The sequence below is a fragment of the Jaculus jaculus genome, chromosome 6 (genome assembly GCF_020740685.1).
Source record: "Jaculus jaculus isolate mJacJac1 chromosome 6, mJacJac1.mat.Y.cur, whole genome shotgun sequence".
Lineage (NCBI taxonomy): Eukaryota > Metazoa > Chordata > Mammalia > Rodentia > Dipodidae > Jaculus > Jaculus jaculus.
Window position 1 is genome coordinate 158,223,432 of NC_059107.1, and position 22,277 is coordinate 158,245,708.

Below are 22,277 nucleotides of genomic sequence, written 5' to 3' on the forward strand. Positions count from 1 at the left end.
TTCCTTTCATATATTCCTCGATTGAACAGACCATCTTTTTTAAATTTTTATTTATTTTTGTTGTTCGAGGTACATATACTACTAATAATATATTTACTTATAGATAGTGAATAGAAGTGCCAGAGCTTTCCAGCTGCTGCAAATGAACACGAGATGCATGCACCACTTTGTACATCTGGCTTTACATGAGTACTGGGGAATCAAACTTAGGTCAGTAACCTTTCCAGGCAAGTGCCTTAACCGCTAAGGCATCTTTCCATCTCTATTTTTAAAATATGTTATTTATTTATTTAAAAAGGAGAAAGAGGAAAATAGAGAGAGGGAGAATGGGCACGCCAGGGCTTCTAACCACTGCAAATAAACTCCAGAAGCATACACCACCATGTATATCAGGGCTTATATGGGTACTGGGATTTGAATGTGGGTCCTTAGGCTTTGCAGGCAAGCACCTTAACTACTAAGCCATCTCTCTCCAACACCAACTTTTTTTTTTTTTTTAAGGTAGAGTCTTGCTCTAGCCCAAAATGACCTAGAAGTCACTATGTAGTTTGAGGCTGGCTTTGAACTCACAGTGATCCCCCTACTTTTGTCTCCCAAGTGTTGGGATTAAAAGCATGTGCCACTATATTTGCCTAGACCATCTTCTTTCATTACTACTTTCTTTTCTTTTTTCTCTATTCCCTTCTTTCTTTTTCTTTCTTTCTTTTTTTTTTTTTTTGGTTTTTCGAGGTAGGGTCTCACTCTGGCTCAGGCTGACCTGGAATTTACTATGGAGTCTCAGGGTGGCCTTGAACTCATGGCGATCCTCCTACCTCTGCCTCCCAAGTGCTGGGATTAAAGGCGTGCACCACCACGCCCGGCTCTTCTTTCTTTTTAATATAATTTTTTTTTGAGTCAGGGTCTCTTTCTAACCCAGGCTGACCTGCAAGTCACTCTGGAGCCCAGCTGGCCTTGAACTCACAATGATCCTCTTACCTCAGACTCACAGGAGTGTTGGGATTAAAAGCCTGAGCTCCTTTATTTATTTGAGGCAGACAGAAAGGGGGGGAGGAGAGAATGGGTGTGCCAGGGCCCTCAAGCCCTGTAAATAATCTCCAGATGCACATGCCATCTTGTATATCTAGCTTAAGTGATAACTGAGGAATTGAAAATGGGTCCTTTGGCTTTGTAGGCAAGTTCCTTAACTGTTAGGTCATCTCTCCTGCCTGCCTGAGCATTTTAATCTCAGCATTTGGGAGGCAGAGGTAGGATCACCTTTTGTTCAAGGCCAGCCTTGGCTATATAGTAAGTTCCAGGTCAGCCTGCGCTAGAGTGAAACTCTGCCACCAAAAAAAAAAAAGTAAAGAAAAAAAAAAGGCAGCTGGGCCTGATAGCACATGCCTTTAATCCCAACACTTGGGAGGCAGAGGTAGGAGAATCACCGTGAGTTCGAGGCCACCCTGAGACTACATAGTGAATTCCAACTCCAGGTCAGCCTGGGCTAGAGTGAAACCCTATCTTGAAAAAACAAAACCAAACCAAACAAAAGCCCCTCCCCATTCTAAAACAGTAGCTGATGAAGAGTAAGAAACTTCAGATGTGCTACCCTGAGAAGGATTCAATATCACCTACGCATTCTTTGAGAGAGAGAGATCTCGCTTATGTTATTATCCTGGTTGACCACTCCGCCTTCTTGAACCTCTTAAAGCATAGAGCCTACAGGTGTGCATCACTTGTGCCCAGCTATCTGTGTTCATTATTCTGATCAAGAACACAATACCTCAATCTTACCATGAAGAAATACCAAGCAGACTTAAAATAAGAAAGATCTTATTTTTAAAAATGTGTGTAGGGGGCTTGAGAGATACCTTAGTGGTTAAGGTGCTTGCTTGTGAAGCCTAAGGGCCTAGGTTCGATTCCCCAGTACCCACATAAGCCAGATGCATAAGGGGGCACATGCATCTGGAGTTCATCTGCAGCAGATGGAGGCCCTGGCACCCCCATTCTCTCTCAAATAAAAAAATGAACAAAACATTCATTTCCTAGAAAACTCCATGATCAAAATTCAAATGGCAAGTCACAGATCTTTGAGGAGCTAAAAGTATTTATAAGTAATTACAAGGACATTATAAGCCAGGCATGGTGGCACACTCTTCATCCCAGTACCTGGGAGGCTGAGGTAGGAGGTTTACCTTGAGTTCAAGACCACCCTGAGACTACATAGTGAATTCCAGGTTAGCCACACAATATAAGGCTATGAGGATGGAAAAAGCGCAGGTGTCCTAGAGGCAGAGGAATCTCTTGACAAGCTGAGATGAGACAGTACTCACAGGCCTTCTTCTTTAATGATCTCCAGGAGCACCATGTGTGTAGTTTTTGACTTTCTTTTCTCATCAACTGTAATAACAAAGAACACGTTTCAACATTGAGAATAATTATTTCCAGCATCACCACATTTCACTAAGATGACATTACCTGGCCAAGTAAGCTCTCACCCTGTTCTTTGAGCTTCCTAGTTTGCCTTGAAGCCTCTTTAAAAATTATTTATTTATTTATTTATTTGAGAGCGACAGACACAGAGAGAAAGACAGATAGAGGGAGAGAGAGAATGGGCGCGCCAGGGCTTCCAGCCTCTACAAACGAACTCCAGACGCGTGCGCCCCCTTGTGCATCTGGCTAACGTGGGACCTGGGGAACCGAGCCTCGAACTGGGGTCCTTAGGCTTCACAGGCAAGCGCTTAACCGCTAGGCCATCTCTCCAGCCCCTTGAAGCCTCTTATATGACCAACCACGTGCTAAATTCACAACTGCAGGCTTTTTGAATCTCATTTGTTTGTTTGTTTGTTTTTGAGGTAGAGTTGCACTCTAGCCCAGGCTAATCTGGAATTTACTATGTCATCTCAGGGTGGCCTTGCACTCATTGCAATCCTCCTACCTCTGCCTCCCGAGTGCTGGGATTATGTGTGTGTGCCACCACTTTTGGCTCAGAATGAATTTTAATTCAATCTCTAATTTCCACAGTAAGGCAGGAATATTATTTATATTTTTATGGTATGTATGTATGTGTATGTGGATATATATATATATTTTTTTTGTTTTTTTGAAGTAGGGTCTCACTCTAGTCCAGGATGACATGGAATTCACTATGTAGTCTCAGGGTGGTCCCGAACTCACAGTGATCCTATCCGCCTCCCAAGGCATGCACCACCACGCCCAGCTGATTTAACTTTTCTTAAAAAGCAGCTATGCTCACCACTATACCACCAACACACTGTAAGTGATCCTTCCTTAAAGTAACATACATGTTCTCATTATTGTTCTAACACTTTATAGAGGCAATACATCATTACCTTCCTTGCATAAAAGGACTATAGACACAAAAGCAAAATCAGAATTAAAACTCAAGTTTTGGGGGCTGGGAGATGGCTCAACAGTTAGAGGTACCTGCTTGAAGAGCCTGCCCCAGCCATCCATATAAAGCCAGATGCAAAAAATGGTGCATGTATCTGGCATTCATCTATAGCAGCCCCCCCCCCCACATACATACCCCCATCCCACACATGAGTGCAAGTAAAAAAAAATTTTAAACCCTCAAGTTTCAGAAGATGGGCCTTAGCCAAGCATGGTGGCACACACCTTTAATCCCAACACTTGGAAGGCAGACTGCCATAGGTTCAAAGCCACCCTGAATGAATTCAGGTCAGCCTGAGCCAGAGTGAGACCCTACCCTGGAGGTGGGGGGGGGGTGGAGTTTGGCCTTGTATTCCTGCTTCCTAATCTTAAGAGAAAAAAGAATCTTGGAAGGATGAAAACTGGTTTCCTAATGCTCTCACTGAGAACAATATCCAGCTCAATTAACTTCACATCTCCTGCCCACGCTTAAAAACTAACGTGAAAACATAAAATATGGGTATGCAGCAGTTTTCTTAGAATTAAGTGTAGTACCGTTATGGCTTGTGAAATGGCAAACTAGTCAAGCCCTAGTAAGGGAAATTTAGCAACAACTCAAAATTATAAACACTGCTGGGAGTGATGATACATGCCTTTAATCCCAGCACTTGGGAGGCTGAAAGTAGGAGGATTACCATGACTTCAAGGCCACCCTGAGACTACATAGTGAATCCCAGGTCACCCGGGGCTAGTGTGAAACCCTACCTTGAAAAAAAATTACAAACACATTAACTTTTTGATTCAATAATCCCATATCTGGAATTTATGCCATAAAATTTATAGAAACAGAGCAGCCTGTGAAGAAGTCTACTCTTACATCATATTTCTAAGAACTAAAAAGGGGCTGGAAAGAGTGCTCAGTGGTTAAGGCACTTGCCTGCAATGCCTAAGGACCCAGGTACAACTCCCCAGCACCCACGTAAAGCCAGATGCACAGTGTCGCACACATTTGGAGTTTGTTTGCAGCAGTTGGAGGCCCTGGTGTGCTCATTCTCTCTTTCTTTTCTCTCTTTGCTTGCAAATAAATAAATAACAGCTGGAGAGATGGCTTAGCAGTTAAGACACTTGCCTGAGAAGCCTAAGGACCCAGGTTTGATTCTCCAGGTCCCATGTAAGCCAGATGCACATGGTGGTTCATGTATCTGGAGTTCGTTTGCAGTGGCTTGAGGTTCTGGTGTGCCCATTCTGTCTCACTCTCTCTCTCTCTCTCTCAAGTAAATAAATATAAATCTTAAAAATAAAAATTTTAAAATCAAAATAGAACAAAAGAGGGGTAACAACCCAAGAATCCACAACAAGGGAAGGGTAATCAGGTCTTGGGGCACCCACCCCATGGATCACTGCATAACTATGAGAGCAGATGAAGAAGTCACTAACATGTTGGTGTGAAAAGCATCTAGAACCTGCTGCCTACCTTAAAACATAAGAACAGAACAGTGTGCAAAGTGTGCTCTCTACAGAAGGAAAGGAAAAATTGAGGAAAGTAGGGAAGGCCGACAAATACTGATGTTCTCACAGCTCATTCCTTAACTAAGCTGGATTTCATACTACATACACCTGACATTCTTTTTATTTTGTTCTGTGTCTCTGTGTCTGCCTCACAGTACAAGCTCCTGGCTCAAGTGGTTCTCATGCCCCGGGGAAGCACAATGCCTGCGTTACACCTTACATTCTGAAGGATATCCAAATCATGAAATCTTTCTGGCAAGTGATGATAGCAAAGAAACAACACAAAGTCAATGCTGAATACAGTGGAAAGGAAAGGAGGACCAGGGCAGACCAGTTTCTGTACACTAAACACCCTTCTACATATTTTGCTTTGTGAATTATATCAAACCATTAACCTATCTAAAACCTAACCCCAAACAGTAGGCACAAAGTGTTTAAACTTTTTTATAGTTTTCAAACCCTCTTTTTGGAAGTTCTGGCACTGATTTATAATTTCAAGTTGAAAAAAAAAAGCAAGAGTTTTACAGAGTCCTGCAGAACTACAAGCAAGCTAGGATGATATACCTAGACTAGCAATGAGAATATTTGTCACCACACTGTTTCCTATTCTCTCTCCTCTTTTGAGAAACATCCCTCAAAGAACTCCAGTTATTGCCTCTAAAAGTCATATGGCTACCACCCCTCACATAAAACTGTCCAGACAGAATTTGGCCTTGATATCCAAGACCTTGCAGTGCCTAGCAATACCCACACAAGACCCTCATAATAGGAGAAAATGATGATGACATCAAATTAAAAGAGACTAATGGAGAGAGGGAGGGGATATGACAGAGAGCAGAGTTATGAAGGCAAAAGTGGGGGAGGGAAGGGGAAGGGAGAGAAATACCATGGTTTGTTGTCTGTAAGTACAGAAGTTGTCAATAAAATATATGTCTTTTTTTTAAAAAAAATCATATGGCTGTTGGAAATACAACTTGGTGGTAGAGTACATGCCTAACACAAGCACAACCTGAATTGGGGGGAGGGGAGGAAAGACCATGAATCTGCAAAGAACTGCAGTGATCAGGGATTATAAATGTAAACCAGATGACTCACTCAGTATGACAATATAACTAGAAAACAATGATGACCAATATCTAAAAGTTAGTGAAAACAGATGGACAATAGGTCTGCCTTGCCAGAAAGCTAGTGTTTCTAAGGAGACAAGGGCCCTCGAAGGAGTGACGGGGCTCAAGGCCTACAGCAGAGGAGGGAGCCTCCTGGCCTGTTAAAACCTCACTGCTCTGTCCATCCATGGTACTTTCTTACACACAGCTCCTCCCTCCCCACTGCTGCATTTTACACTAGAGCTGATCCCTTTTCTGAGCATCTTACATTTTGCTGACTGACAATATTCTTGGAGGCTACCTTGGAGGTGACTTCATTAAGACACTTCTTTCTGAGGCTTGGCTAAGGAGAGTAAAATGAGATCCACCCGCTTCAACTTGTTTCTCAGGCTTTATAGCAGCATGCGAAACACTAGTGGTGCTAATGAAGTCCCAATTTCTCTGCCCCCTGCCCCCCCTTTTTTCCTTAAATATTTATTTGAGAATGAGAGAAAGAAGGAAGGAGAGACACAAGGAGAGAATGGGCCTCCTGAAATGAACTCCAGGTGCATGTGTCACTTTGTGTATTTGGCTTTACTTGGGTACTGGGGAATCAAAAAGACTGTCAGGCTTTGCAAGCAAGTGTCTTTAAGTGCTGGACCATCTCCCCAGCTCCTCACTGCCCCTTTGACAGATTTCTACTAGATGTATAGTATTTTGAGAGTCCATTACCTACCTACCTCCAAAATAATTTCTAGCTATGGCTAAAGGAAAAAAATTGTGTGTGTCATGTGTGATATGCATGCATGTTCAAATGTTTGTGTGTGAGTACACGTGCATATGTGTGCATGTGTGTATGGAAGCCAGCAAGAAGTCAATGTTATTAAATCTGCATTGGAATCAGAACTGGGGCGACATAAATGAGAAAAGAAACCAGACATCAGCGGCTATAGACTGCTTTATTGGGGTCAAGCAGTGAAAGACTATAAACCTCTTTTTGGGCGAGAGTCCGGTGGCATATTTACAGCTGAACAGACTTTTTTTGTTTTGTTTTGTTTTGTTTTTTGAAGTAGGGTCTCTGGTCCAGGCTGACCTGGAATTAACTCTGTAGTCTCAGGGTGGCCTTGAGATCACGGCGATCCTCCTACCTCTGCCTCTGAGTGCTGGGATTAAAGGCATGCGCCACCACGCTCTGAACAGACTTTTGTACAAAATAAGGGGTGAAGAATGCCAGCAAGGACATGGGTAGGTAAAATCAAGACAGGAACAAGGTCATTTCCATTGCTGATGAGACAGTCACAACTTTTAGAATTAAAGTGTACTAGTATGTTATTGTGTTCTTAGAACAGTGGGTTCCTATTGAACAGGTGTTTCTTTTTTGGGCCCAAGGTCTGGGGATATATTGTTACTAGGGAAATTGACCTTCACTCACAAGCCTCTGCTTTAGAACCTTACTAACCCTTCAATCAACTTTAGGGCTTCATTAATGTTGCAGTCAGGTTTGCATTGCTGGTAGAAATCACCCAACCAAGAGCAGCTTATGGGAAAAAAGAGGTTTATTTTGGCTGACAGGCTTGAGGGGGAAGCTCCAAGATGGCAGGGAAAATGATGGCATAAGCAGAGGGTGGACATCACCCCTTGGGCAACATAAGGTGGACAATAGCAACAGAAGAGTGGGCCACACTTTGGCAAGGGGAAATTGGCTATAACACCCATAAGTACACCCCCAACAATAAATACACTGCCACCTGGAAGTGTTAATTCCCAAATCTCCATCGGCTGAGAATCTAACATTCAGAACACTTAAGTTTATGGGGGACACCTGAATCAAACCACCACATTTAACCCTTCAAATGTCAGGTGTCTTCCCAATCAGTCTCCAGCCTACTAATGTATGTATGTATGTATATATACACATACATATATATGTACATACATATATATGCACACACACACACACACACACACACACACACACACACACACGTTGTTGTTGTTTTTCAAGGTAGAGTCTCACTGTAGCCCAGGCTGACCTAGAATTAACTATGTAGTCTCAGGGTGGCCTTGAACTCACAGTGATCCTCCTACCTCTGCCTCCCAAATGCTAGGATTAAAGGCAGGCGCCACCATGCCCGGCTGAATATATATGTATATATTTTTCCTGACAACTTCTAATCTTACAAACAACAAACCATGGTATTTCCCTCCCTTCCCCCGCTTTCCCCTTTATAACTCTGCTCTCCATCACATCCCCTTCTCCTCTCCATTAGTCTCTCTTTACATTTGATGTCATCATCTTTTTCTCCTATTATGAGGGGCTTGTGTAGGTACTGCTAGGCACTGTGAGGTCTTGTATATCGAAGTCAATTTCTGTTCGGACAGTTGTATGTAAGGAGTGGTACCCTTCCTTTGGCTCTTACATTCTTTCCTCTTCCTCAATGGACCCTAAGCTTTGGGGGGTGTGAGATGTTTCAGTGGTAGACACTCCTCCGGACTGAAGGCCTGCTCTATGGGAGGGAATACATGGCTGGTACTGAAAACCTAATCAAAAGCCTATGGCAGGGGAGGTCGTGAACCTTAGGGGTATAAAGCCTGCTCTAATCTGGATAAATGCATATATTATTCTCACCAAACGTCTCTGAAAGCACTATACCTAATGTTCATATTCATATATTAATGCTAATCTCACTTCTGGTTAGAGAAGCTTCTCTTTTCAGATGGCGATGACCACTGAAATGACCCACCTTAATTTTTTTTTGTTTGTTTTTTGAGGTAGGGTCTCACTCTAGCCCAGGCTGACCTGGAATTTACTATGGAGTCTCAGGCAATCCCCCTACCTCTGCCTCCTGAGTGCTGGGATTAAAGGCGTGTGCCACCACACCCGGCCCACCTTACTTTTTTCTTTTCTTTCTTTCTTTCTTTCTTCTTTCTTTCTTTCTTTCTTTCTTTTTTTTTTTAGAGCAACAGAGAGAAAGAGGCAGATAGAGAGAAAGAGACAGAGAGAATGGGCACGCCAGGGCCTCCAGCCACTGCAGATGGACTTAGACGTGTACGCCACCTTGTGCATCTGGCTAATGTGGGTCCTGGAGAATTGAGCCTCAAACCGGGGTCCTTAGGCTTTATAGGCAAGTGCTTAACCACTAAACCATCTCTCCAGGCACCACCTTACTTTTTGAGGCAGCCTCTCGCTGAGCCTGGAGCTCAAGCTGGGAAGATATCTCAGCAGTTAAAGAGAGGCACTTGTTTACAAAGTCTGCTGGCCAGGGTTTAGTTCCCCAGCAGCCATGTAAACCTGGATGCAAAGTGAACCTGAAGCTCACAGATTCTGCTGGATAAGCTAGCCAGTAAACCCCAGGGTTCCAACAGTCTCCGCCTCCTCACTGCTGGAATTACAGGCACACTACGCCATGGCATTTTTCATGAGTGCTGGGGATCTGACCTTAAGTCCTTATGCTGTCAAGCACTTTACCCTCTGAGCCACCTCTGCAGACCCCATAAAAAATACTTAAAAAACCTCCAGATCCCACGTGAACCAGATACACAAGGGGGCACATGCGTCTGGAGTTTGTTTGCAGTGGCTATAGGCCCTGGTGCATCCATTCTCTCCCTCTCTCTCTAATAAATAAATAAAAATTTAAAAAAATTAATAAATTAAAGCTAGAGAAATGGCCCAGCAATTAAGTTTCTTGCCTGCAAAGCCTAACAACCAAAGTTTGATTCCCTAGTACCCATGTAAAGCCAGATGCACAAAGTGCTGCATGTATCTGTAGTTCCTATGCAATGGCTAGAAGCCCTGGTGTGTCCTATCTGTCTCTAAATACCTCTTTTTCTCTCTCAAAATAAAAAATACTTTTAAAATTTTTTGTATTTTTCTTTTTTTTTATGAGACAGAACTGGTGTACCAGGGCCTCCAGAGACTGCAATTGCACTGCATGCACCATCTAGTGTGCACGTATGATCTTGCATGCTTGTGTCACCTGTATGCCTGGCTTACATGGGATCTGGAGAATTGAACGTGGGTCCCTACGCTTTGCAAGCAAGCACCTTAACCACTAAGCCATCTCTCCAACCCCCAAAAATACAAAGTGTGGACCCAGCCAGACGTGGTGGCACATGCCTCTAATCCCAGCACTTGTGAAGCAGAGGTAGGAGGGTAGCTGTGAGTTTGAGGCCACCCTAAGACTACATAGTGAATTCCAGGTCAGCCTAGACTAGAGTGAAGCCCTACCTCGAAAAACAAAAACAAAAGTGTGGACTTGTTTTTTGTTTTTATATAATTAAAAACATAAAAAATAAAAAATAAAAGGAAAAAAGCATGGGTGTAGTGGTGTATACCTTTAATCCCAGCACTTGGGAGGCAGAGATAGAAGGACCACCATGAGTTCAAGGCCAGCCTGGGACTATAGAGTGACTTCTAGATCAGCCTGGACTAGAGTGAGAACCTGCCTCAAAAAAAATCAAAACAAACAAACCAAAACAAGTCCACACTTTATATATATGTGTACACACAAACACACACACGGAGGGAGAGAGTGGAAAAGGAGGACATGCCAGGGCTTCCTGCCATTGCAAATGAACTTGAAATGCATGTGCCACTTGGTGCATCTGGCTTTATATAAGTACAGGGGAATCAAACCCAGGCCAACAAGCTTTGCAAGCAAGTACCCTTAATCACTGAGCCATCTCTCCAGCCTTAAGTGCGGACTTATTTGATAAACCTGATGCCTCAAATTTTAGAAAGGCACGTGTCTCAGTGTATTGACACGAGCAACTAAGTTGTTTGTAATCCCCTTTTTAGTACAAGTAAATTCATCTGCGTGCAGTTCTTTCCCATTTTAAAGCTTAGCTCTGCAGGTCATGCTTTTGCTGGTCTAAGAGCTGTGTAGCTCTGGTATTGAAGAATCTGTTTTTTTTTTAACGTATTTATTTATTTAATATATTTATTTTTTTATTTGCAAGTAGACGGAGACTGAAAGGAGAGAGACGAAGGGTATCCAATGTCTTCAGCCACTGCAAACAAACTAGATGTATTCGCCTCTGTACATCTGGCTTCACCTGGGTACTGGGGAATCAAACGCAGGTCATTAGGCTTTTCAAGCAAGCGCCTTAACAACTGAGCTGTCTCTCCAGCCCAGAATCTGTTTCTTTTCTCTTTTTTTGTTTTTAATTTTATTTATTTATTTGCAAACAGAGAGAGAGAGAGAGAGAGAGAGACAGACACAGAGAGGATGGGCACACCAGGGCACTGCAAATGAACTCCAGATGCATGCGCCCCTTTGTGCATCTGGCTTCCATGGGTCCTGGGGAATTGAACCCGGGTCCTTTGGCTTCACAGGCAAACGCCTTAAGCTATCTCTCCAGACTCTAGAATCTGTTTCTTAAGTAGTCACTAATCACTTCATAACAGAGATTATTCCTATTTACTTAGTATTCTGACTTTTCTGACCACTTGTTGTCTGGTAGTTCCCACTATGAAACTGTCTACAGACACCTCTGTCTTGTTTACTTGAAATGGAGCTATCACAATTTTCCTCTCAAGAACAACATGTAAGGTCTGGGGATGCAGTTCAGTTTTATAGTGCTTAACTAACATGCTCAAGGCCCTGAGTTCAATCCTCAGTATACTAAGAAAAAAAAAAAAAGTTTAATTACTTAAACCAGGCATGGGGATAGTTTATACCTATGATCCTAGCACTTGGGAGGTGGAATCAAGAGATCAGGATTTCAAGGTAAACCTTTCTGCTAATGAGTTCAAAGTCAGCTTGGTCTATATGAGATCCTGTCTCAAAATTAAAAAAAAAAAAAAAAAAAGAAAACAAAATGCTATATAACAATTTCCTTTGAATTTTTGAATTTAAACACGACTTCCTAGAGGGAGGCTCATAGGATAAGGGAAGTAAAGAACTCTGAAGTCTAGGGAAGCTCCTGAAACTTACAGTTTCATAAGCCCCTCCCCCTAAGGATCTATAGTCAGTATACAACTTTTCTTTAAATTTTATTTTTATTTTGAGAGAGAAAGGAACAGCGAGAGGGGGCTGGGAAGGAGAGAATGGGTGCTCCAGAATCCCTAGCCCCTGCAAATGATCTCCAGACGCATGTGCCACCTTATGCATCTGGCTTTACATAGGTCCTAGGAAACTGAACCTGGGTCCTTAGGCTTTGCAGGCAAGGGACTTAACTGCTAAGCCGTATCAATAGCCCCAGTATACATTTTCTTGACAATACTCTCCTGAGCTGCTGGCAAGCAGTGCAGGGATGCAGCTTCCCTGAGTTGTCACCTGTGTTAAGGGTGGGCTTTTCAGCAATGCAGCTAGTTGTTTTTGAGTCATCCATGCGCTGTCAATAACCACTTACCCCACTGTCAGTAACCCCAGTAAACTCATTTAAGCTTATTTGTTTGCCAAATTGTACATTGGAGGACTTATCTTTGGACTGTCATCTATCTGGGGTGAACAGACATCAGTTTGCATCTCTCCAGGAAAAGTTAACTGCAGCAAACAATGACAAAACCCCAAAACTCCAGGCAAGGGTGGATCTTCAAGGAAGCAGAGCATTCTGACCTTGGGGCAGGATACACTGAAGGAATGCCTGCCTCCCAACAGCATACAAGAATGGAATTAACACTCACCCTGAAGCCTGAGACGAGCTGTATCCAAAGGAAAAAACACGGTCATTGCAGTCACACTTCCCTGCAAAGTTTAAACAAGGCTTTAGCTGATACAGCATCGTAAACATGAACCACAACTTGTAAATGCACCAAAGGTCATTAGTACTATGGGTTACATAAAATTATTAGTGAAAAAATGTATGCAATGTTAAATCTTTTGGGATTATTAGTGTTCAAACTTCTACCATTAGATGCTTAAGTAAGAAATTTTATTTTTCCAGAAGTTTCTCTCTTTTTTTTTTTTTTTTTGACATAGTCTCTCACTATAGCCCAGGCAGACCTGGAATTCACTATGTAGTCTAGACTGGCCTCAAACTCGTGGTGATCCTCCTAACTCTGCCTCCTAAATGCTGGGATTAAAGGCCACGCATGTGCCACCATGCCCAGCTTCCCAAAGTCTCTTTTGTCTGACATTGAAAATAAAAATGTAGTAAGTCCCTACAAATGACAAACTTAGGGTTTGTCAAAAAATAACATTAAGGCTGGGCATGGTGGCACATGCCTTTAATCCCAGCACTCAGGAGGCAAAGGTAGGAGTATCCTTGTGCGTTCAAGACCACCCTGAGACTACATAGTGAATTTCATGTCAGCCTGGTCTAAAGCAAAACTCTAACTCAAAACCGCCCTCCCCCCATAGTAGCATTAAGGGCTGGAGAGGCGGCTCAGTAGTTAAGGCCCTTGCCTGCAAAGCCTAATGACCTAAATTGGATTCCCCAGGCCCCACGTAAAGCCAAATGCACAAAGTGGCACATGCATTTGAAATTTGTTTGCATTGGCTGGAGGCCCTGGTGCACCATTCTCTCTCTCTCTCTGTTTGCAAATAAATAAAATATTTTTTAAGTCGGGAATGGTGGTGTACGCCTTTTTTTTTTTTAATTTTTTTTTTGTTCATTATTTATTTATTTATTTGAGAGCGACAGGCACAGGGAGAAAGACAGATAGAGGGAGATAGAATGGGAGCGCCAGGGCTTCCAGCCACTGCAAACGAACTCCAGACACGTGCGCCCCCTTGTGCATCTGGCTAACGTGGGACCTGGGGAACCAAGCCTCCAACCGGGGTCCTTAGGCTTCACAGGCAAGCGCTTAACCGCTAAACCATCTCTCCAGCCCTGGTGTACACCTTTAATCCCAGCACTCAGAAGGCAGAGAAGTAGGAGGATTGCCATGAGTTTGAGGACAGCCTCACATTACATAGTGAAGTACAGGTCAGCCTGGGCTAGAGTAAGACCCTACCTTGAAAAAAACAATTCTTTCCAGAAAAGACACATACTACTGTTTTTTGTATTTAATCCATAGTTTCGAACATTAGAAAAGTATGTAAGAATCTACTAATACTATTGTTTAACAAAGTATTGTTTTCTTGCATTTTAAACAAAATAGGGTAGTCTTGTAAGGGAATAACTGGGTCTGTTGGTAGCTCTATATTCATCCTTTTCAGGAGTCTCCATATTGATTTCCATAGTGGTTGTACCAGCTTACAATTCCCACCAACATTGAATGAGTGTTCCTATTTTTCCACATCCTCACCAACATTTGTGCATGGTGCACATGTATATAATTGTCTGGGTGAAGGCCAGGGGCCAACCTCAATGAAAATTTCTATATAAAGTGTTGTATAGAAAAACAAAAAAAAGGTCTTTTTAGAGGTTCTTCTAATCACCAGTGCCTGTGCAAATATCACATTACTTTGTAGTTTATTATTCAGCTGGCCTTAAGACGGGAAGACTTTGAATCATTTAAGAGAACCTAATATAATCACAAATCCCAGCAGCTCTTTCACATTAAATGCCTAAGGATTTCTTGTTGTTATTTTTGCCAGTCTAAATGATTAGGGGGCTTTTTATGTTTTCCATATTCTTTTTCTTTTTGTGATTTGTTTTTTCAAGGTAGGGTCTTACTTTGGCCCAGGATGACCTGGAACTCACTCTGTAATCTCAGCCTGGCCTCGAACACACAGGAACCCCTCTACCTCAGCCTCCTGAGTTTTGGGATTAATGGCGTGCAACACCACACCTGGCTGTTTCCCAAACTGAAACAAAATTCACCTAATAAGAAAGTAACTGAGCTAGAGAAATAGCTCAGTGGTTAAAGGCACTTGTTTGAAAAGCCCAACAACCTAATTTCCACTCAACCAGTACCCACGTAAAGCCAGATACACAGTGGCATTATGCATCTGGAGTTCGTTTGTAGTGGCTACAGGCCATGAAACGCCCATTCTCTCTGTGTTTCTCTGTCTGTGCTTGCAAATGATTATTAAAAAAAAAAATGCTGGACAGCCGGGCATGGTGGCGCACGCCTTTAATCCCAGCACTCGGGAGGCAGAGGTAGGAGGATTGCCATGAGTTCAAGGCCACCCTGAGATGACAGAGTTAATTCCAGGTCAGCCTGGACCAGAGTGAGACCCTACCTCGAAAAACCAAAAAAAAAAAAAAAAAAAGCTAAAGCTGGGCATGGTGGCACACACCTTTAATCCTAGCACTGGGGAGGACAAGGTAAGACAAGGTAAGAGCATTGATGTGGGTTTGAGGCTAGTTGAGACTACATAGTGATTTCCAGATCAGCCTGAGCTAGAGTGAAATCCTACCTCAAAAACCAAAAACATAGTAACAACAACATTTACATAGGCTGGGAAGATTGCTTCAGCAGTTAAGGCACTTGCCTACAAAGCTTAAGGACCTGGGTTTGATTCCCCAGTACCCACATAAAACCGTATGCACAAGGTGGCCCATGTGTCTGGAGTTTGTTTTCAGTGGCTAGAGGCACTGGTGTGCCCATTTTTTTTCTATCAAATAAACAAATGAAGCCGGGCGTGGTGGCGCACGCCTTTAATCCCAGCACTCGGGAGGCAGAGGTAGGAGGATCGCCATGAGTTCAAGGCCACCCTGGGACTGCAGAGTTAATTCCAGGTCAGCCTGGACCAGAGTGAGACCCTACCTCGAAAAACCAAAAAAAAAGAAAGAAAAAAAAATAAATGAAATAAAAATTATATAAAGTATCAATATAAAACCTAATTTATATATTACATTTTTTGTGGGCTACATAGCCTTAAGTAGTTTAAACCCTGGAATTGTTAATGAGTGTATGCTCCTATAATTAAACCCAATTATCCATAATAGAATATATCTCAAATGCTAAAGGTATCTTTGGAACACAGGTATTTTATTTTATACACACCCAGGGTTTGCTATCTTTGTTTCCCAGCCAAGCCAACACAAAGATGACTTTTTTTAAAGGTTTTAAAAACTTTTTATTTATTTATTTGCAAGCAGAGAGAGAGAAAGAGAGAATGGGCATGCCAGGGCCTCTAGCCACCACAAATGAACTCCAGATGCATGTGCCAACTTGTGCATCTGGTTTACATGGGTCCTAGGGAATTGAACTTGCATCTTTGGTTTCACGGGTAAATGCCTTAACCCCTAAGCCATTTCTCCAGCTCAAAGCTGACTGTTTTTAAAGCATCTGTTACCTGAAGCAAAATATTTATTTCATACACAAATCTTATGCCAAGTTGTATAAGCACATGGTTTTTCACAATTTGAATTAGGTTCCTTTAAACACAATGTTTTGTTGTTTTTATTTTCCCTGAGAACAATTAGTTCACTTATACAAAATTAGAAGGCACAAAATACCCAGAAAATAACCATGATGCACAATTCTGTTGTGCCAGAGAGACACTAAAATAATCTATTACTGAGGCCCACAGAATTCTAACCATCTGAGTGGGAGTTCTATTGCTGACAATAATTACAATTTAAGAGAATCAATTTCCAGAGAAATCTGTTCCTGAGATTTCTTTGTATCTCACCAAAAACATTTTTAGTTATAACATTCTGCCCACCCCAACCCACCTGAACCATTTTGTGCTGGAAGAACAAGTTAATTCCTGCATCACACTGGCACACGAAGCTGTGGAGTCCCTTTGGTTAGAAGGACATGGGCTAGAGAGATGGCTGAGCAGTTATGGTGCTTGCCTGTGAAGTGTAAGGACCCAGGTTTGAATCCCCAGTACCCACCCACATAAGCCAGATGCGCGAGCTGGCTGTAACAGTCTGAAAATATACCATTAAATAAGAAAAATACAACATTAAAAAGTAGGACTCAGGGGCTGGAGAGTTGGCTTAGGGGTTAAGTGCTTGCCTGTGAAGCCTAAGGACCTAAGGCTTGATTCTCCAGGACCCACACTAGCTACATGCACAAGGGGGTGCATGCATCTGGCGTTTGTTTGCAGTGGCTGGAGGCCCTGGCATGCCCAACCTCTCTCTCTCTCCCCCTTCTTCTCTCTGTCTGTAGCTCTTAAATAAATAAACAAAAAAAAGGCTTTTTTTTTTTTTTTTAAAGTAGGACTCAGGCTGGAGACCTAGCTTAGCAGTTAAGTGCTTGCCTGTGAAGCCTAAGGACCCCGGTTCAAGGCTTCATATCCCAGGACCCATGTGAGCCAGATGCATAAGGGGGTGCAGGCGTCTGGAGTTTGTTTGCAGTGGCTGGAAGCCCTGGCATGCCCATTCTCTCTCTCTGTCGCTCTCAAATAAATAAATAAACAACAACAACAAAAAACTAGGACTCATCCTGTGGACCTTGTTACCTGAATTCTCTAAGGTAAACTGTAACTGAAGTACTTTCTTATCTTCTGAGTCACTGTAGTTAAGTTATCAAACACAAGGAGGGGGTCATGGAACCTCTGGATGACATCAAATGTGAAAGCAGCCTGGGAGGCCCAGAACTTGACACTGATATCTGAAGTGGGAGTCTAGTAGAACTAAGCCCTTAATTTGGGCAATCAGAGACTAACTCTAGGTAAATAATGTCAGAATCTAACTTCATCATCGCAGAACAGGGAAAACAAGTAGCTGAAAAGAACATCTAAGACGATGCAAGAAGTGAACATTCTGGAAATTGAAAAGCTAGTGTTATTAGAGTTCAGATAGCAAAGGCGATTTAAGAAGGTAGTAACAGGCTCTATGGCTAAGCAAGGGGTGAACTCACAGGCTCTTGGTTAAGTATAGTGACAGCCATATTGTTGACCACTACATAGAGGAAGAAAAGAAGTTCAAGGATGACTCCCAGGTTTCTGGCTTCAAGAATCAGGGTGATAGTATTGTCATTAACTAAGATGGTAAACCCTAAAAGAGGAACAAATTTGGAGGAAGAGATACAGAATTTGGCTTTGAATTACCAGAAGTGCAAAGACTTCTATTTGAAGAGGTCTAGCAGGCAGCCATTGAGCTCTGCTAATTCTGGAACAATACTGTATCCAGGCATGGTGTACATACCTGTAATCCCCTGGGAGGTGAAGGTAGAAGAATCAGTAGTTCAAGATCATCCTCAGCTACAATGTGAGTTCAAGGCTAGCTTGGATTTCATGATACCCTGTCTTGGAAAGCCAAAATAAACACACACACACACACACAAAGATAATTGTACCATATTTTTTAATTTGGTAGTTGTTGGTGGGATTATTATTTTACTACCATCTAGTTACATTTATCCGTTGGCTTTTGTGATGTTTTATACTGTCAACTTGATTAGACCAAGAATTACCCAGGAAACCAGCCTCTGGGCATACATATATAGGATTATCTTGATTAGGTTGAGGTGGGAAGACCCACTCTAACTGTGGGTGGCACCATCTCATGGACTGGGGTCCTGGAGTAAATAAAAAGGAGAAAGCTGACTGAGAAGCAGCATTTATTGCACTCTGCATCCTCACTATGGTCTGAATGTAACCAACTACATCAAAATCCTGCCACCATGCTGGACTGTAATGTTGGGAACTCTAAGCTGAATTAAACCTTTCTGTCTATAAGCTACTTAGTCATAGCAAAGAGAAAGTAACTAATACATTTAATTTTAAAAATATATATTTATTTGGAAGCAGAGAGTGATAGAGAGAAGACAGAAAGAATGAGCACACCAGGGGCTCCAGCTACTGCAAACTCCAGATGTATGCTCCACCTAAGAGCATCTGGCTTTATGTAGGTACTGGAGATTCGGTTATTAGGCTTTATAGACAAGAACTTTAACAGCTAAACCATCCCTCCAGGCCTTCCCCAGCACAGTTCAAGTTTTTTTTTTTTTTTTTTTTTTTTTTTTGGTTTTTCGAGGTAGGATCTCACTCTGATCCAGCCAGTTCAAGTTTTTAAAAAATTAATTAGGCCAGATGTAGTGCCACATGCCTTTAATCCCAGAACATGGGAGGCTGAGATAGGAGAATCACCATGAGTTCGAGGTTAGCCTGGACTACAGGGTGAGTTCCAAGTAAGCCTGGGCTAGAGTAAGACCCTACCTCAAACAAAATTAAAATTAAGATGATAATTTATTTGCAAATACACATGTGCATGTGTGTGTGTACGCAAGGGTCTTTTGCCCCTACAAATGAATACCAGACACATGCATTACTTTTTGCATCTGGCTTTATGTGGCTGGGGAATAGAATCTAGGCTAGCATGCTTTGCAAGCAAGCACTTTTAACCACTAAACCAATTCCCCAGTGCCCCACACACCCCGCAATAATTTAAGTTTCAAAATATGGGAGCAAACCTCTGTGGTACAATGGGTGCTCAATATGTGCCAGGCCCTAGGCTTGAACTCAAGCACGTCAAAAAAAAAAAAAAGTTCATATTTGTGTACCATCATACTTGATGTATGAGAATGGAGAACTTGGAAGCAAATGAATAAACAAGCCAAAATGGCAATTCAGAGGATATAAATCAATATCTTAAGAGATTCAACAACTGACTCTTTGGGCAGAGCAGTAATTCCAGGCAGTCATACTAACGTCACATAGCTACTGAGGAGCACAGCTGAATTTTAACTCTGGGTGCCTGTCAAAGAGGCATTCAAGCTCTTAACCAGCTATGCAAGCTGATTCTTTCTCTATGATCATCTCTGAGCTTTGGTTGAATATTAAGATTAGTAGACTTAAAAGCTGGGCTTGGTGGTGCATGCCTTTAATGCCAAAACTTGGGAGGCAGAGGTAGGAGGATCACCATGAGTTTGAGGCCACCCTGAGACTACACAGTGAATTCCAGATCAGCCTGGGCTAGAGTGAAACTCTACCTACAAAAAAACAAACTTAAACATCAGCCACCCCCACAATGCTACACATTAAAGACAATGATAATTCTCTTATCAACTGTACTTACACTTATGTGGTAAAAATAATTTTTTTGTTTGTTTTTTTGAGGTAGGGTCTCACTAGTCCAGGCTGATCTGGAATTCACTATGTAGTCTGAGGTTGGTCTTGAACTCATGACAATCTTCCTACCTCTGCATCCGGAGTGCTGGGATTAAAGGCATGCACCACCACATAAAAAGTGTTTTATGGGACCATGGCTCTGCCCATTTATTTTATTGCCAATGGCTGCTTTCACATCACTGTGGCTGAGCAGCTATGAAGGAGATTGCATAGATGCCAAAAACATTTGCCCCTTATAAAACAAACAAACAAAAAAACAACAAAAAACTTAAGGGCTAGAGGGATGGTTCAATGGTTAAGCTGCTTGCCTGCGAAGCCTAAGGACCCAGATTTGATTCCCCAGGACCCACGTAAGCCAGATGCACAACTGGCACCTGCGTCTGGAGTTCATTTACAGAGTCTAGAAGCCCTAGTATGCTCATTCTTTCTGTCTCTTTCTCTGTCACAAATAAATAAATCTACATAGTGAATTCCAGGTCAGCCTGGGCTAGTGTGAGACCCTACCTCAAAAAACCAAAACAAAACAAACACACACACACAAAACCCTTATTTAATAGCATTTACTCTCTAAATCTATTTTATTTACTCATTTATTGTCTTGTCCACTGGCGTGCACGCTTAACATCACATATAATTTGGTCCTGTGAAACTCCTTTGCATCTCCGCATCAGACAAACAAACCTCTATGACCATCTGAAAGCATGTCAAGCAAGCTTCCACTTCAGTCAGTGCCTTTACAACACTTGAAAGGTCCTTCATGAGGATTCCTGAACTCGTTTTCATGAAATACTTTTATCATCTAATTCTCAAACAACTCTGTGGGGTATAATTTCTAACACTACTAATTAGGAGTCAGATTTTTCTGGTTATCCAGAATTAAAAAACAAACAAACGTGGAATCAGAATTCAACTCAGATTACTCCACACGGAACATGAGCCCTCACTGAAGTTTGGGGGAGTCCAAAGAATTCAGGAATGCTCCTCAGTAGTCACAGTGATTCTAACGGGTACAGGTGCACTGGTGAAAGACAGGAGAAGCTAGTAACAGCTAGCAAAGGACAGGAGAAGGGGGAGGCTGAGAACGAGGAGAATTACAAGAGGAAAGGTACTTAAACCAAGAGTTTCAAGGAAAAAGGATAGATGCCAAGGTGAACTCGGACATCCCCAAGTGCACAAATCAGGTGTGCACGGCTCATGGTAACATCTGGGGACATGTATGTATGTATGTACGTATGTATGTGTGTGTGTATTTCCCCCATCATTTCTTGTCAATGATATTGGTCAAGAGACCTAAGTACTGCCCTTTGCCTCTTTACGTGTGGTACGTGTGTGCGGATAGGTTGTCGTTAAGCTTACGGTTAAAAACCACAGTTAAATAACTATGTTCATTTTGGGCGAGGGGGGGTGCTTCACGGTAGGGTCTCGCTCCAGCCCAGGCTGGCCTCGAACTCGCAGCGCACCCCTGCCTCCCTTGGGCTGGGGTGGCAGGCGTGCGCCACCACCTTCAGGTTCGGATCCGGCCCGGCGGGGAAGTTCTGAGAGCGCAGTGAGGTGGGGCCGGGGGATGGATGACCGCGCTGAAACTTCTCCAGGCGAAGAAAACCGAAAGGCCCTTTCCCCGCCGCCCTCGGGCCTGTGCGTCTTTCTTCTCGGACAGCAAAGCGGTGGCCGCGGGCCGGGGGCCGGGGGCCGGGGGCGGCGGTCGGTCCTCACGCACATTGTCGCCGAAACTTCCGCCTGTGGCCCGAGCCGTTCCTCGCCGGCCGCGACGCGCCCACCCCACGCCGACCCCTCTCACGACCATCCCCCAACCACGTCCTCGGACCGCCCCCCCGAAACTCACCACGGCCCCGGCCACGGCGTGGACCAGGCTCTCGTAGGACAGCACGGAGGCCATGGCGCGGCCTCTCGCAGCCCGGCCTCACTTTCCTCAGAAGCCGCAGCGGCTGGGGATCCGAGGCCTCGACTCCCCGGCAGGCGGCTCCACCAGAACAATTACTTCCGGGTCGCAGGCGGCGCCCGCGAACCCGGAAACGCCCCTGGACACTGATTGGCTGCAAGGCGTGCGCCAGGCGGGGCTAGCGTGCCAGAGCCCGGGCGCGAACAGCACTGTTCTGGCTCCGGCTTCCTCCCGAAACTTACCTGTGGCCGCAAAACAGGGGCCAGCTTCCCCACAAACAAAAGTTGGACACTTCTTGTAATCAACCTTGCACACAAAGGCACTGGACTATACAGTCTTGGATGGAGACCTGGCTGGAGAATCCCAGGCTCCACTACCTGTTCTCTTGGGCTATTTAATAAGGTGCTTCAGTTTACTCAACTACAGGTTACAAAAAACACCTTTGACAGCAGGGCATGGTGGCGCACGCCTTTAATCCCAGCACTCAGGAGGCAGAGGTAGGAGGATCGCGTGAGTTTGAGGCCACCCTGAGACTCCATAGCGAATCCCAGG

At 43.4% G+C, this 22,277-nt stretch overlaps 1 protein-coding gene across 1 annotated transcript in view; it reads right to left on the reverse strand.

Moving 5' to 3' along the window:
- Positions 1 to 21,801, reverse strand: part of Slc25a17 (solute carrier family 25 member 17) — a 40,527-nt gene extending 18,726 nt beyond the window's left edge. Inside the window, exons 1-3 of the mRNA XM_045152453.1 lie at positions 21,669 to 21,801; positions 12,592 to 12,652; positions 2,310 to 2,376 (exon numbers count right to left, since the gene is read on the reverse strand). Coding sequence (XP_045008388.1) covers positions 2,310 to 2,376; positions 12,592 to 12,652; positions 21,669 to 21,722 — 182 coding nt within the window. The 5' untranslated portion in view covers positions 21,723 to 21,801. The remainder of the gene's footprint in view (positions 1 to 2,309; positions 2,377 to 12,591; positions 12,653 to 21,668) is intronic.
- Positions 21,802 to 22,277: the final 476 nt, after the last annotated feature.